The sequence below is a fragment of the Euprymna scolopes genome, chromosome 1, assembly GCF_053919585.1.
Source record: "Euprymna scolopes isolate OS-2025 chromosome 1, ASM5391958v1, whole genome shotgun sequence".
NCBI classification, from domain to species: Eukaryota; Metazoa; Mollusca; class Cephalopoda; order Sepiida; family Sepiolidae; genus Euprymna; species Euprymna scolopes.
Window position 1 is genome coordinate 183,157,328 of NC_136482.1, and position 18,511 is coordinate 183,175,838.

At 32.5% G+C, this 18,511-nt stretch overlaps 1 protein-coding gene across 6 annotated transcripts in view; it reads left to right on the plus strand.

The window, feature by feature from the left end:
• Positions 1-18,511, plus strand: part of LOC145278157 (apoptosis-inducing factor 3-like) — a 160,440-nt gene that overhangs the window by 94,144 nt on the left and 47,785 nt on the right. For all 6 annotated transcript variants that reach the window (XM_080130439.1, XM_080130460.1, XM_080130445.1 and 3 more), the window contains 4 exons: positions 7,002-7,140; positions 7,966-8,075; positions 9,470-9,579; positions 16,164-16,290. In XM_080130439.1, coding sequence (XP_079986565.1) covers positions 7,002-7,140; positions 7,966-8,075; positions 9,470-9,579; positions 16,164-16,290 — 486 coding nt within the window. The remainder of the gene's footprint in view (positions 1-7,001; positions 7,141-7,965; positions 8,076-9,469; positions 9,580-16,163; positions 16,291-18,511) is intronic.

An 18,511-nucleotide genomic window follows, 5' to 3' on the forward strand; every position in this document is an offset into this window, starting at 1 on the left:
GATTTATTAAATCTAGCCTAATAGCCACTATCTTATGTAACTTCAGAATGACATTATATACACATTTAAGTGTTACATTAAAATCTTACGTTAATTCAGAGAAGTGACACAATCACTATCTCACCATCTATAGAGAAAGTAGTTCCTATTTTTCTCTCAACCTATTTTGTGCTCCCACTAGGCACCCACAATATCTCTACATATTCCTACACTGCTTGATTTACTCCGCTCTTAACTGGTTATTCGACACATACACATACCATAACCTTTACATTTGTCTTATTTCTAAATAATAATTTCTCCCTTACTGAAATCCGACACCACTGATTGGCTGCGACGTAGACATTCTCATATTCTGATATTCGCATCTTCCACCATTAAACAACCAGTTCGACACTTACAAACATGCCGCCATTTATTTAGATATCCATTCGTTTCTATTTTTTTTTTTTTTCTAATTACCTATGCATTTTGGGACTTTACTGATATTATATTAAGTCATTGCTTTTACCATTATATTTATTCAGCAACAGAAATACGAGACTAAGCATATACAAAGCTACGTAAAACTCCTTCTTCCTTTAATCACTCCTGTCATTACTCACTCCCCCTCTCTCACTCTCTCCCACTATTCATTTATCGCTTGCACTGTGCGACGCTATGTTCTTTAGCCCAGTCGTCTAGCAGTTTACTCAATTCACGTTTCCCTGTCCTTTTTGTATTACATGACATCTCCTTGGCAGTTGTGTGCGTTATTCTATTAGCATCCTTTTGTTTTTTTTTTTACATTCTGTCATTAAAGATAGTTCTATTTTATTTATTTATTTATTTTTTAGTTGTTCATTTAAATCCGGAGAATTGTCCTCATCTTTCAGGTTGGTTGTTTACGCAATTCATCATTTCTACACCATTGCGGTTAACCACAAGACGCAGGCCAGAGGAAGAATAGTTGGCCGAAATGTTGTGAAACAACCACATTGAGGATAATGATCCGCAATTATATAAATAACTGTGTACTTATGTTACCACACTATTGTGTAACATGGTCTTCTTAAATCAAATTCACTTTCAAAATATCTCTTTGATTAAATTGTTAGGTGAAAGTACACTATATTTACAAAACACCCTACACTACTCAAGTTTATAATGTGTTTCTAAATAATCACGTTGTTATTTCAGCACGCTAACATAAGTGCATAAGTACCAAAACATATGCATCTTTTGTTGAAAATTTTGCTTATTAAAAAAATGGGTGTTTTTTTTACACAACAGTACCCACCGTGCCATAAACACCCCTGACATCTACATGTTAAAAACCTCCTTCAGAATTAACACTCCCAACCTCCCTAAATTTCGGCTTTCGAGGGTGTTTACTCTGAAAGCCCTTCATAACATGGGGAGGTTGAGGTGTTTATACTACGCTGGGTACTAAAAATTTTATTGAAAAATACCCAATATTTTATGGCAGTACAAATCGTGGTGTAAACATCCTCAACATTCCCATGTTAGGAATGGCTTGCAGAATTAACACCCCCTACCTCCCTATGTTAAGAACGGCATTCGAGGAGGAGGATGTTTTTCTGAAAACTATTCTTAACATGGGGAGGTTGAAAGTTTTTACACTACGCTGGGTACTGTTGCAAAAATACCCAAAATGGCAAAAAATAAATAAAAAAAAATAATAATAATAATAAATAAACTATACAAAGTGCAAGTATTCTTGAAAAAAAATATATATATATTCAGTAAGTTTACAGTAGATTTTATTTTTAATTTATTGCATTTATACCTTTTTTTTGTTTTTGTTTGGATATTCATCTGTGTTGTTACTTTGCTAGGTTTAACCTGGTGACTGCCGGTCGAGCCCAAACCATAATTTATGCAAAATCCTGAGGATACGGGTTTAATTCTGCTAGAGTGCCAAACTTTTCTTGTACTTAATATAAAACTAAAAATTGTCTTAAAACTTAAATTAAAATTCTTTCATAACTGCTCTTATTCTTAAAAGTAAATGTATTCATGAATGCAAAACTAACTGGAAAAAATTTCATGAAATTTGGAACATAGATAATAGGCATAAAAAGTTAGTCCTTACTCTACTGCTGCATGTTATGTTATCTGCTCAACACCAAAACCTGGGCAACACCAGATAGCCCTTACTAGTATTAATTTTGAAAAATTAAGTTTAGAATTATACAAAATTAAAAGTTGTTTTAAGAGAGTAAACAGTAAAAACCATTAAATATAACTAACACAATGGAAAGCGAGGAGATAGAGAGTACCAACCAGACCTCCACTGGAAGGGTACGGACCCCATTGGAACTTTGAGGAGGTTTATTGCCACCAAATTTATCCGGCTTAAAACAAATTAAATAACGAACATGTTTACAGGATATATATTATTCCTTAATTGGAATTCATTTTTGAGATGAGCATTATATACATTAATTTATTTTTATTTCCGACTATTATTCTCATCTTTATTAGTTGTTGTTTTCATCTTTATTGGTTGTTGTTTTTCTCAATGTTTTGGCCAACTATTCCTCTGGCCTTCGTCAGGTGATAACCGCAACGGATAGGAACTTTGAATCTCCTAACTGCATTCTCAGCAATTACTGTCATCTGTAGTTGTTGGGTGGGATTGAAATCGCTATCTTCAGACAATGTCTGAAGATAGCGGTTTCAATCCTACCCAAAGCATGCCAGAGGTTTACTTGGCCAACACGTGGTGAGACAAAAGCAACTACGGATGACAGTAATTGCTGAGAATGCAGTTAGGAGATTCAGAGTTCCTATCCGTCGCGGTTACCACCTGACGAAGGCCAGAGGAATAGTTGGCCGAAACGTTGTGAAAAACAACAACCAATAAAGATGAAAACAACAACTAATAAAGATGAGAATAATAGTCCGAAATAAAAATGAATTAATGTTTACAGGATTTTTTTTTTAAAAGGGCGGTCACCGCTTATCAAGGCTCAAAGGCCTCTCTAGGATAAGGGTTGATTAGGTTAAGGGAGACAATGAGACAACACTGTGATTGTCAGTAATGGTGGAACTTAGGTAAGGTTTTAACAGCCCAACAAAAACTTATTTACATTAGCCCCACAGTATTGTGTTCCACAGACATTTCTAGGAAAGAAACTTTACTCATGAAATTTTCGTTTAGTTTTAATGTAAACATCACAATGTAATCATTGATTTTTCTATTTTTATTTTAATAGACTGGCGGTGTGATCATTTATTGATGTTTAGATACATGACACGACTGTCTATAGCAATACTTCAAAAGAACATTTGAGATCATCATTTATATGATTCTCGCTCCTCACATTGTGATTTTTAAATCGGATCTTAACAGAAATCTACTATCAGACCATATATGGAGAACTGGTGTCATATTTGATGCTGGCGAATCTCTGTCTCATTTGAGTATTCTTCATAAAGTGCAGAAACTTATCTGTAATTTAACTGGCCTCACCTTTTCTTCTCTGCGACCTCTCACTCACAGACGTGATGTTGCTAGTCTCAGACTTTCCTATGAATCCTATTATGGCCTGCGTTCTTCAGAATTGTCTGATCTATTCCCTTCTTCCTTTGTTCCAGTTCGTTTGACTCATTAGTATAGTGGTCTCTGTTAATTTGCTGTTTTGATAATTAATTCTAATACAGTTTCCTATTCCAGTAGCTTCTTTCCAAGAAGTGTACATTTGTGGAATTCTCTTTCTGCTTATTGTTTTCTTCCCGCCTTCAGATCTATAGTTTTTTTATAGACTGAAGCCAAGAGGCATTTTTTTGCGATAATCATCTTTCATTCTTTTAAGCTCCTTATATCAAATGGCTTCATACCTTGTCTGAAGCGATTTCCATTTAGAAATAAAATAGAGTTATGTTTGTATGGATTTTAAATTTTCATGTAAAATGAATGTTTTAAGTAAAGACAGAAATTTCTTTGTAAGTATCAGTGTAAATCACTGCGTCTTATCAAGCAGAGCCATGTGAATCAATTGACAAAAAAACTTTAAACGAAAACCCTTCAATTTGAAATAATTATAATTTCATATTAAAAATAAATATAAAAAAAGGAAATTTTTGTAAGAAATCATGTGTTGTTTATAATTATATACATGTTAACAGAAAATCATATTAGCGTATTATTATATGGCATTAGAAAAATATGAGGCGCTGAATGTCATAACTCAGTAAACGCCACAAACAAAAAATGGAGAAAAACGCTGTTAAAGTTTAGTTTAATGAGTATACTGTGCATTAGTCAATTTCTACCTATGTTTCAGTTTGAATTCAACCATAATTACTCTTGTACGTGTTAGGAGTCTATGGGGAATAAAATGATATACTAACTTGATATTTTGCAGCGATCGTGCTTACCGAGTTATGACATTTAGCGCCTCATATAATAGCAATAAGTTTTAATGCAGATATTTAATAATATTTAATATTAACAGTGCAATTTGCAATGTGAATCCACAAATGTGTCTTCAAGTTCTTTTTTTACTCATGCTAAGAAAATGTAAACACATCTCCAATCTCAAATGTGTAAGACGCCATGTTTAAAGTGTGTACAATTATGCAAGAAATGTATTTATGGCATCACTCATGGTTATAAACATGATGTCACATGTGGCAAGATAATTTAAAACTAGAATTTATAATTTCCTGCACATCTGTTTCTATAACATCAATAATATTCTAATATATCACTGATATCTGGCAAGAATATATTCTACAACAAAATATTATCAGTAAGAAAATTTGCTGTTGAGATGAAATATGGTGTCTGTTTGAATAAATATTTGCTTCTGATAAAAAGCATGGCAGCCATCAAGGGAGTGGGAATTCCAATCTGATGTTTTCTGCAAAAAATTAATCATAAATGTTACCTATCATAACAACATGGATAAACGGTCAAGAAAATGAAATGCCTAGTCAGATGCATTGCTATTTAGGTCTAACTTGTAAAATCCGATTGACCCCATATTATATATTAGATATATGATGATGGGATTTGGAAAAAAAAAAACAACAAAAAAAACACAGTAACTTTTAATAATAAACTGGCATAAATTAATATCTATGGATATAGTGTACTTTGTAAACAAATGCGATTCTTAAATCCAAGCTTTTTAAATCAATGAAAGAAGTTCAACTTATTTTTGGATTCCATCAGTGATCATAGGAGGATAAAGGTTGTCCAAAATGTATCACTCACTGAAAGGAAATAAAAACGTGCATCCATTTGTCAAAAAAATAAACAAAAATGCCAGACAAAGATTAAAAATAAACAACTGCTGTTTTATGTAATTAGTTTATTTTTGTTTTTATTGGTCTCAAAAACCAATGTTTGTTTCTTTGTTTTAATTAAATCAATAAATTCATACAAGTAAGGCAGATTGTATATTATTTGCTTTTGTCAGCAGCCATTTTTTTTTTTTTTTTTTTTTTTTTTGCGTCCAAATCAGCCGATGGTGACAGTATTTTTCTGAATGTATATATTTACCTTTCAATACATAATGTGGGACCAAACAGATTTCGAGCACTTCAAAATAAGTGACGACAACAAGGATTATGTATCTGTTCTGATGCTACACTTCACCTTTTCTGTCCTCGGTTAGTGGAGGAAAAACCCTTCATGACTGACAATTTTTATTTTTGTTCCTATTCAGAGTGTCCCTTTTTGGAGAGTTGGATTTTCCTCACATTAAAAACCGACCTTATCTCTAACTCTGCCCCCCACCCCCCCGTGGTGAGGCAAGTAAATAAGAACAACAAGGATTATATTATTATTATTTATTTTATTTTTTTTTAATATAAACAACAAGGATACTATTTCAGTAACACCAAATTTGTTAGCTCTCTGTTAAGGTGAATTGTAAACAAAAGAATGTGTGTGTTGTAAATTTTAAATTACAGATTTTTATTAAGGCAAAGTTTTACAATTTAAAAAAAAAAAGGGTGGGGGGTTATTTACAAAAAGTGTTTTTAATGTGTATAACAAAATTGTGCTTGTACGTAAAATATGTATTTTTAAATTGTTAACGGAGAACTTTTCTTTTTGATTAAAAGTGTTATATAGTTGTGGAAGAAGAGAAATTATCTGTTATTTATCTGTCTGTCAATCCATCTATATATCTGATCTATCTATCTTGATCTATCTATCTATCTGGCAAGATAAACAAGAGATGAGATGTGCAGCTATGTTTTGATAAAAGTTGTCAAAACATATTGAGGTGTAAAATGGACAAATTGCACCGGAAGCTCTAAAAATAGCTGACCAGAAGGATATATTCAATGTCACATTTTCAGGTCGGCTGGATATAATCGAGTTGGAATTTGGACGTTGAGAAGAGTGGATGGGTTAACAGTTGTCTCCCCACCCCTGGGAGGGAGCTAACATGTTTCTAAATGGAGACTAGAATTAACCATCCAAGCAAAGATATTCTCTTCCCATTCTTCTGCAATCAACAAGTAATTGTCATCATCATCATCATTGTCGCCGATACATAAATGTCTCATCGTCCGTTATATGTCTCCGATATGCACACCTCACTGCTACGTAACAAAAGTATTCTTTTAAATTTTGTAAACTTTATGGAATTAAAAAAAAGGTTTACAAATTTTATTCTGTAAGCAACTAAAAAAAAACACTTTCTGTAAACGATCTGTTAAAATCATGCAAATAAAGTCGAGCAAAAAATAAGATTTAGCAATACCTGTTGCCCCACAAAGTATGGTAACCATAATTTCGTAAATTAATTTAACTTAATCAATTGCATCGCACCAGTAAAAATACTTCACTGTGTCACGTTAATTAAGAGGTGTAGAAAAGAAGATATAGATCATTAGGGGGGAGAGGGGGGATACAAAGCAATAAAGAAAATTGTACGTATTTATGTGTGATTTTATGTTTTTGTGTTTGCTTTTCACCCTTTAACAAAATTTGATTTATGTTTTAACTTTTGATCATTTTTTTTTTTTTTTTTTAGTTACTGGTTTGACTTACAAGGTAAAGGATCAGTCAATTAGCAGTGGAATGACTTCTACTGCAAATGTTAGCTCGAGTGTAGATGAGTCAGATGAAGTGGAAGCTGTGGTTGGAAATGTAAATGAACTTGAGTTGGGAATGTAAGTATTTTCTTTGATTGTAGAAATGTTAAGTATGTTGAACTTGTTTTACAATAGAAAATCACCCTTACTCTCACAAAAATATATATAATTAGGAATGTAGAAATCATATTCTAAAGATTTAATCAGATAGACCTCTAAAATATCCTATGTTCATTTTATTTACGATTATTTCTGAATTCATCCAATTCTTAAAATGATTTGCTATTTTTAATCTGATTGGACAATTTGTTTCCCCAAAAATATATTGATTAGGAAAAAAATCTGTTGAAGATTTAATTTTTAAAAATCTTTTGGTGCTTCTTTATTATTAGTCACAATTGAAATTTGCATTTCATGCTGAAATGAATATCTCCACAAAAAATTAGGAAAAATGATTGAGCGGAAAATTAATTAGAAGTAAAATAAATTTTATCATAAATTGCAGTTTTACCATATTGCATCATTCATTTTTACTTGCTTTAATCATAAACTAACTTATCTCCCCCTGCTTTATGGGAACATCTGGTATTCCCGCTGTTATTAATGGTGGATTCATAAAATACTGATAAGACCAATGTTTATTTTTAATAAAAACTTCTGATAATTGTTTTTTAATTTTTGTGCAAGGATACTTATTTCAGCACGACTCATAAGTACATCAAAGCTTGTTTTTACTTTCAATGCAATTTTTAATTTTGATTAGTAGCATCAATCTTTGTTGACAATAACTGTCCAGTGTAAGGAGTAATATTCAAAACTTAAAGCAAGTAAATTTACAAATTGGATAGCATCAACTCTTTATTTGGCAATTCTAATTTTAAATAAATCTGTGTTTTTTTTTAGAATCAAGGAAGTTGAAATCGGTAAAGAGAAAGCTTTGATTGTAAAAGAGGATGATGGAATTTTTGCGTTTGGTTCCAAATGTACTCATTATGGCCTTCCTCTGGGGAAAGGTAAGTTACAATCATGAAGGAAATAGATATTTTGCTGTCGTGCACAACTATAGAAGAGAGAAGAATTTTTTATATAATACTTGTCACAGCTGCACCTGACATCTTGGTTTATATATGGAAAAAATGAAGGTATACATTTATGGTAAATTTCCATCCAACTATGTTTGCAATGGTCATTGTGTGAATATGTCAGATTCATATTTGGATTTATCAAACTATTGTTCTCATCATGAGTGTGATTTTCACAACGTTTCGGTCGATGGAACCACCGACCTTCTTCATGTGTATTTTGTCAAACTCTGGAATTTGGATGGAATTATAGAATAGAATTTAATATGATATGGGAATATTAATTATAAATAATAGATAATATATACAAGCAATAAGTAAAAACTATATATGATTAATAATAAATAGTGATATTTACAACTAGAAATAAAAATAGGTTTAAGGGTCCTAAAATTCTTATTAGAATTGTCCGCAAGGATCTGTGGCACAGTGGTTAGAAAAATCAGTTATAAAAGTGATATTCGCCTGAAGGTTGAAGGTTCAAGTCTCAGTGTGGGTGACCGAAAAATACAATTGCAAATTACTTAGAACCTCTATCCAGTCATGGCTGATGAAACAAGAGCATGCTACCCCCGTGAAGTAAATAAAGGGTTCCGTCCAAATTCCTGGGTTCGGCAGAAATATTCCTGAGTTCGACAAGATACAGAAGAAGGTTGGAGGTTATATCGATCGAAATGCTGTGAAAATTACCTTCAAGACAGTAGTTCGATGAATCCAAATAATATGAATAATCAATCAGAAGTACCATGTCATATATGCCACAAAGTTAAACTTTGTCTAATACGTCTATATGCTGCTTCTCCATTATGGGACCACAAGACAGAATACTTAAATACTTGTACCACATGTACTGCATCTGTGAAAATAGGTTTCTGGGTTGTCATAATATTCCTGTGATGCAACCTGTGCACTGGTTTGATGCCGATTGGTTTATTTGATTACGTTTTCAACCTTCATAATTGTAGCAACTTGCATCTATTTTGAGTTACCCATGTCGTCTCCTGGGCATTTGTTCTGATATTGCAGTTCAACATGTGTAAAGTAGAAAGGAATGTTTACCTTTGTGTCTATCTTTTGCAAGAAGCAGCGATTTTGTGCTGTGTCACCTGGTCATTTTTATAGATGCATATGTGGTAATTTTTTTTGCCTAGTTCTTCTATCACACTCCCAGATTTTTTCCATTAAAATGGATGTGATTTTATTTATTATATCTGGACATAATTTTCCATTCTTAGTTCCCAAAGTCGACAAAAACTGAATCTTATAATCGATTGTCTTTTTTCCATTTCTGCTAATTCTTTATTTATTCTTTAATTGAATCCTAGGTGCTTACTGCAGTGGAAGAATACGTTGTCCATTCCATGGTGCCTGCTTCAATGTGAAAACTGGTGATATAGAAGATTTTCCAGGACTTGATAGTATTCATACTTTTCAGGTTGGCACATTATTTATTTATTTCTTTTTTGATTAACTTCATTTGAAAACAGTATTTAAAACAGATTTTAGTTTTTGCATTTGATATCAAATTTTATTTCCGTTTATTCTTTTTTTTTTATGAAATCAAGAACTAAAAATATTTCTATTCAATCCTGATGATAAAACTTTCTAATTTAAGCTTAGATAATTTATAAAAGGATGACTCATATTTTGAGTATTTTACAGATATTCTACACTTGAAATCTTTGGAGTATTTATTAGTGTTCCAATATTTTTTCTGATTCCAATACAATTACCGATTCTGTTATAAATTCCTGATACAATTACTGATTCTAATTCTTTTTAAATCTTTAAACATTTAGCCATAGAATTGTTTTGCGTTTTTTTTTGTTTTTTTTTTCATTTTCTAGATCACTGTAAAAACTCATGTAATATGTGCATATTTCTAGATCACTGTAAAAACTCATGTAATATGTGCATATTTCTAGATCACTGTAAAAACTCATGTAATATGTGCATATTTCTAGATCACTGTAAAAACTCATGTAATATGTGCATATTTCTAGATCACTGTAAAAACTCATGTAATATGTGCATATTTCTAGATCACTGTAAAAACTCATGTAATATGTGCATATTTCTAGATTGCTGTAAAAACTCATGTAACATGTGCATATTTCTAGATCACTGTAAAAACTCATGTAATATGTGCATATTTCTAGATTGCTGTAAAAACTCATGTAACATGTGCATATTTCTAGATCACTGTAAAAACTCATGTAATATGTGCATATTTCTAGATCACTGTAAAAACTCATGTAATATGTGCATATTTCTAGATCACTGTAAAAACTCATGTAATATGTGCATATTTCTAGATCACTGTAAAAACTCATGTAATATGTGCATATTTCTAGATCACTGTAAAAACTCATGTAATATGTGCATATTTCTAGATCACTGTAAAAACTCATGTAATATGTGCATATTTCTAGATCACTGTAAAAACTCATGTAACATGTGCATATTTCTAGATCACTGTAAAAACTCATGTAATATGTGCATATTTCTAGATCACTGTAAAAACTCATGTAATATGTGCATATTTCTAGATCACTGTAAAAACTCATGTAATATGTGCATATTTCTAGATCACTGTAAAAACTCATGTAATATGTGCATATTTCTAGATCACTGTAAAAACTCATGTAATATGTGCATATTTCTAGATTGCTGTAAAAACTCATGTAATATGTGCATATTTCTAGATCACTGTAAAAACTCATGTAATATGTGCATATTTCTAGATCACTGTAAAAACTCATGTAACATGTGCATATTTCTAGATCACTGTAAAAACTCATGTAATATGTGCATATTTCTAGATTGCTGTAAAAACTCATGTAACATGTGCATATTTCTAGATCACTGTAAAAACTCATGTAATATGTGCATATTTCTAGATCACTGTAAAAACTCATGTAATATGTGCATATTTCTAGATTGCTGTAAAAACTCATGTAATATGTGCATATTTCTAGATCACTGTAAAAACTCATATAATATGTGCATATTTCTAGATCACTGTAAAAACTCATGTAACATGTGCATATTTCTAGATCACTGTAAAAACTCATGTAATATGTGCATATTTCTAGATTGCTGTAAAAACTCATGTAACATGTGCATATTTCTAGATCACTGTAAAAACTCATGTAATATGTGCATATTTCTAGATCACTGTAAAAACTCATGTAATATGTGCATATTTCTAGATCACTGTAAAAACTCATGTAATATGTGCATATTTCTAGATCACTGTAAAAACTCATGTAATATGTGCATATTTCTAGATCACTGTAAAAACTCATGTAATATGTGCATATTTCTAGATCACTGTAAAAACTCATGTAATATGTGCATATTTCTAGATCACTGTAAAAACTCATGTAATATGTGCATATTTCTAGATTGCTGTAAAAACTCATGTAACATGTGCATATTTCTAGATCACTGTAAAAACTCATGTAATATGTGCATATTTCTAGATCACTGTAAAAACTCATGTAATATGTGCATATTTCTAGATCACTGTAAAAACTCATGTAATATGTGCATATTTCTAGATCACTGTAAAAACTCATGTAATATGTGCATATTTCTAGATCACTGTAAAAACTCATGTAATATGTGCATATTTCTAGATCACTGTAAAAACCCATGTAATATGTGCATATATTTCGCAAACTCAAAAATACACTTGTGGAAGTGAAAGTAATCTATAGATTTTAATTTTACTTTAAAATAAATTTTTGGCAGCCTTGTAACTTTCACTTCCCTCATTTTGTCCTTTAGTCCTCACATTTCATGAGTGATGTTTCTGACAAAGAGGAAAGAATTGCTGTTTTCCAGGTTAGAATCTATTCCCTCTAACACTTATTGTTGGCAAGTTTTTGACCTTGACAGAGTTTGGTTTTTTTCTCCTTATATTAACTGGCTTCATGTAAATAATAAAAAAAATATATTTATCATTAGTATCTGTTCAAGACACCCCTCCAGGGGATTAATGGACTATCTCATGATGTCACTTCCATTGGTATCTGTCTGTCTGAGATTGGCTTGCAACCAAGCTGGACGTGTGCAAACGTTGAGGAATGGATATACTCAACCGGTCTTTGCCTGTAATTTATGTGAACACATGTTCGTTTCTAAAAATCCTGTGTTCCTTTTATTTATTACCTTTTAACCCCATAAAAGTTTCAGAATTTGAAATTTTGTTTTCAATAAACAAACAAAATATTAAAATCGTTTTTGGAATCGGAAAATAGGTACAAATTTTTCCAATTTCAGTACTGCATCCGATATCCCAAAAAGTTCTGATTTTTTTTAAATTCTGAGTAATTGTACCAACACTAATATGTATGAGGCATATATATACTAGTGTATAAAAGATTTTACTTGAAGTTCTCAGACTGACAAAGTGTATTTTCAGCCATTTAAGTTGACAGCTAAAAAGAACGGGTTTAGTATGCCAAAATAGGTGATTTAATTCCAAAACTACGCTTTTTTAACTTAATAAAATGCATAAATTCAAATTTTAGTTTTTTTAACATAATATTTTTAACATAAAAAAAAAATTTCAAAACAATTTATATTTGTTTTACACAAAAATGTATTTATATTTATTTTTTGAATTTAAAATGGAAACAAAAAAACAAAACCTCGATAATTCGTCTGCTCTGGGTTTTTTTCAAAAGATTGTAGATTTGAAAATAATTATGTTTTTCAGCTATTTTCTATTTCCTTTGAGCTTCCAGTTCGTGTCAGGTAATCAGGATATAGAAATATGGATCATTGTTTTTTTATCTTCTTTTTATAATTATTTCAGTCGTAGATCAGTTTGTAGACTGTTTTTACTTGTAGGGTATTATACTTCAGTTTTCACATAATGTCGGGTCATCCAGAGAGAATATGCAGTGTTTCAATATAAATCTTTGTAATTTTTCTAACTTAAAAATTGAAAAGCATAAATTTTTCATCCCATCTCAATAAAACGGCTGATGCAAATTAATTTACTAATTTATGAGCTTTTTGACTGATTACATTTATCTGAACATATTGATAAAAAAATAATCCTTAAATTATTAGGTTGTTTTGTCTAAAAACAACCTAATAATTTAAGTATTATTTTATAGTACGGATTATTTATAATTAACGATTTTAGAAACATTGTGAATTATGAATTATCATGCATGATTTTTCTTCAGATAATTAAACTACAAATCAAAACATTGTCATGCCAGTGTAGCAAAGCTTTTAAATGTCTGTATAAATAAATATTAATATTTATATAACAATACTAGCAGGGAGACCCGATGTTGCCCGGGATTGAATGATGGTCAACAAATATTTCACACGCCTATATTTTTATTGTCATCGAAATTCGTGAAATTGCCCAGAAGGTAGCTTCACATGCCTCCATGCAGTAACTTAGTCCAAAATATATGTTATTCTACATTGCATTGTAGAAAACCTACTGTTTCTTTTATAAAATTATTTTATATAAACTTCTTTCCAGTTAAAAAAAAACAAAGAAATTTGCGTGCATGGTTTGAACCTACAGACCACGTCATGCAAAAAAAAAAATTAAAAAAACACGCTATAAACTTACCCACAGTAGAATTTTCACGACAGATTGTTCTATCATTGTTGCTAAGCGATGACATTGAAAAAAATGGACTTACTAACGATACATAAATTAAAATAAGTTTCGATTATTGGTAATTATCGGGGGTATTCTGAGACAAAACTTAACTAAGATAACTCCCAGACTTATACACTAAAATTCTGTAAATTTTAAAGAAAATCTGTTCAGCCGTTTCAGAGTCTATAAGGAACAAACTCACACACACACACACACACAGACAAAGTTGCGTTTATATAATCGTTGAGATATGCGAGAGTTGTTCCAAAAATAAAGCATCCTATTTTTTTTTAACTCAAAAAGTTGAAGAGCTACGGAGACAAGAGTAGTACCATTAGAATGAGTAACCTTTTGTGCTCCGGAATTTATTTTTTTACATAGTCACCAACATTCTCAATGCACTTTTGCCAGGAATTCAATGATGTGTATCTGTATCTGACACATGTTCATGTTGTTTTTTTTTAGAGTCTCACACCATCAATATCTGCAACAGAGATAGATGATACGTTCACGTCATGAATACTTAAGTTCAATCATCATAACAATGCAATTTGAAATTCTCCCTGATCCATTTGGGTGAAATAAAAAAAATAGGAAGCATTACTCTTGAGACACTTTTTGTATATATGAGGAAGTTAAAATTATGCAAGTTGTGATTTACAACAATTCTTGTTTATAAAACAAGGAAGACAAAATAAAGTAAATTATTTCCTTATTCCATAGTTTCAGAAATGTAGCTTTTTTTCTTCAGAGGAAAATGATAAACAAAAAATTTCATATAACATTGCTGGTTAACGCAAAAATTGAAAACTTCAGAGTTTGAAAGAAAGTAGCGTTTGAAAGATTTTATAGAACTATATAGAGATGCAAAAAAGGATATTCAATTTGATATCCAAATATAAAGATGTAGTTAGACAGTAATAAAATCAAATCAATGAAGCTGGTTGAAAATTAGTAAAATCTGTAAATCTATTGCTGGTGTGCACATCCATAAACTTGAAGTAAAAATGTCCAAATTGTATAGATCTATAGTTTTTTCGGGGATTAGATTGAAAAATCTGCTGGAAAATCTGCAGATGTAAATATTATAGATTGAAGAAGATTTATTGTAATGAGTTGAATTTTTGGGAGATAAATGTGGATTTTCTTAATTTTTGTAAAGTTTAGGGTGAAAATTTTTGAATTGTACCAATTTATGTAGCAGTATTCTTAGAACTAACTATGTCAAATGATGTTTCTCTGTCAATAAGATTTTTGTCCTTTTGTGATTATGTGTTCTAGTTTTTTTAAAATTTTATTGTAGACCGACTTTACTTATTCAGATATTCATGAAACATAAGTGAATTATTTTTGTTAAAAAAATTAAATACAAGAGTTGATCCAAAAGTAAGGCTTCCTATTTTTTAACTCAAAAACTAAAACGTTGAAGAGCTAGGAAGACTGGAATGGTATCATTAAAACGGGCGACCTTTTGTGCTCCAGAATTTATTTTTCTACATAGTCATCACCATTCTCAGCGCACTTTTGCCAGCCACTTTTGATGCTTTATTTGTAAAAGTCCAAAGCGTGCTTTGTCATTTATATCTCTGTCGCCACTCTGAAATCGACAAACCCATCTCCTAACAGTGCTGATATCAACTGTATCGACTTCGTAAATGTTCAACAGATGCCAGTGAATGTTGATTGCTTCAATTTTTTTATGCATGTAGGAATTCAATGACGCATCTCTGCTTCTGATGCACAGAGAGATGAAACTTTCATGTCCTGAATGCATAATTTCAGTCATCATAACAATGCAATTTACACCCCCAACTCTGAATCTTTCGGGTGAATTAAAAAAATAGGCATTACTTTTGGAACTTTCCTATTTTTTCTTCTACTTTTCCAGAAAGTTATTCTTACACTTTGATATTTTTTTTTTTATCAATTGTTTTGAAATGTTCCAGGTGAAGAGTGCATGGCCATTTTTGATCTTCAACATTTTTTGCTCTCATTCCGAGTATAGAAATTTGTGAAACCACCCTTGTACTGTCTGATATTCATTGCTATTTGGGCAACATCATAACCGATTTTGAACTTTTGTGAGAAAAATATACACATTTTTTATTTTCGCTTTAATTATTAAGGGTTTTTATGTTTCAAAATTGCATTCTAAAAGAAATTATTAGAAATTAAAGAGGACGCATCCATTCAAAAATAACAATTAAAATCAATTTTTTGAAGAGTCCAAAAATCGGTCAGTATTTTCCGACCAACAAAAAGTCATAAACTTTTCTTCAGATCCTTTTTATTGCACTCCAGCTATAACATATCAACCAAATCACGTTATTCTGGAGAAACTATCTTTTTATCATTAATTGAATCCTTGTTTTCTGCAGGTTGAAGTTGAAGATGACATAGTAAAAGTAAAAGCCTCCAAGAAGAAATTGACTCAATTTAGACGAGTGAAACACATGGTTAATTATAACAGTGACACACAACAAACTTTTCTTCTTGTTGGAGGAGGTAAGATTATTTTGACCGTTCTTGTTATCTTTTATTTTTATTAACTATTGATAAGAAACTCCGTACATCGCTAATGTTTTGCTCCAGTCGAAATGAATGTCGTGCTCCTTTGCTTTGATAATCTACTAAGAACGACTCTCACTCGAGATCTAAAATAAAAAGCTCTTTTTGTTTTTTTTTTGCTTTTTTTTCCTACTCCTTTTCACTCCAAACAAGGCATATTGACACTAAGAATGTCAGGGGCTACTATTTGAGATTATGTCTAACAAGAAACTGAGGGAATTTGAGCAGCAAGATGTCTGTTCACATTACACTTAAACTTCTGCAGGTTAGTACAATCAAGGGAGGCAGGAAACAGGGAAAGAATTCCAAAGTCTACCAGTACTAGTAAAAAAAAAAACTATTAGAGTAGAAAGCTTTCTGGCATCTAAGGATATCAACAGTGAAAGGGTGGGATTTTGCTGCTTGTCATGTTAGTCAGGAGTATGTATACTGAGGAGGCACAAGTGCTATAATGCAATCTTCTATCTACATAAGAATCAAATATGTCCTAGAATGAAATACTGCTGCTCATCTGGGGAAGTGCTACTTAAAGAACTCTTGCCTTGACAAAGTTCAAAATCAATGCAATCTAATAAAAGATGATCTATTTTTGAACTTGATTATCTAGCAGCTTTTAGTGTTCTTCCAATCTATAATGGCAAGCAATCTACGAAAGATTAATGCAAGCAACAGTAAACGTAGTCACTAGTTTTGTCTTCTCTGCGCCAGCCACTCGAACCAAAGGTTCTCAAGTCCTTCGCCACCCTTACTCAAGGCACGCCTCCATGCTGGTCTATCTTCGGCTAGCTCCTCTCACACATTCACATCGATGCCAAGAGCGATCAGGTCCTGTTTGGCCATGTCTTTAAAGCAGGGCACCGGTCGACTGTGGTTTCTTGTTCCATTTGCCAGTTCGCTGTAGAGGATATCCTTAAGGAGATGGCCATCGGGTATTCTGCACAGGTATCCAAGTCATCTCGATCGTCAGATCTTGAGTGTCTGGAACAAGGAGCGGCTGCCAGCACATCTTAGCACCTCTTCGTTGGTGATTCTATTCCACCAATTGATGCCCATGATATGTCGCAAGCATCAGAGATGATAGACGTTCAGTCTTTTCTCGTGACGAGCATATGTGGTCCAAGTCTCTGCTCAATGCAGTAGGGTACTCCGAACACAGCATTCGTAGATGCGTCATTTTGTGTGAGAAGTGGTATTTGCAGACGCTGCTGCATTGGTTTCACACTCCACAAGTGGACTCCAGCGGCTGCTTGACAAATTGAGCGCTGCTTGTGCGGAGTTCGCACTGGTAATCAGTGTGAAGAAGACAGTCGTGATGCACCAGGGTGACGCATCACCAATCCCCATCAATGGCCACGAACTAGAGACTGTCGAGAACTTTGCGTATCTTGGATCCAACATCAACAAGGGAGTATCCATTGAACAGGAACTACAAATGCGTATAGGTAGAGCAGCGTCTACTTTCAATCGACTACGTGAAAGAGCATGGTTCAATAAATCCCTCACTTCTCTTCCAACCTTCCAGAGGTTGAAACCCAATTACAGGAGACGAAACCGGACATATTATTTCTATGTGAAACTGGAATAGGGCCAACCACTCCCCTAGATGAGTTCATAATTAATGGATACTCCAATTTAACAGCTAAATCTGACTCCCAAGATCGCCATGGGCATGGAATATGTGCCTACATTAAGGATGGCTTCCCATGTGGCAGGGATATCTCTAGAGAAGATCCTAATTTACCCTATATGTGCTTCAGGGTTGCACTTGCTAACACCACTGCATTTATATTTGCCTTCTATAGGCCCCACAACAGCGGAGTTACTATCTTTAAGAGCATATCTGAGAAAATAGACCACATACTGTCTTCACATCCCTCGGCTAACATCCACATCTGTGGTGACTTCAACGTCCATAACGTGGAATGGCTGATCCATTCAAATAAGACAGATGATGAGGGGAGGTTTTGTCATGATTTTGCCATTGCTTATGACCTCACTCAGATTGTTCGCGAACCCACCCGTGTGCCCGATACACCCAATCAATATGCAAGCCTCTTAGACCTTTTTCTTTCAACTTCCCCTGAGCTATGTTCATGTACCGTTCATTCTCCTTTAGGATCCTCCGACCACTCCGTCGTATCAGTTAAGATAAAAACAA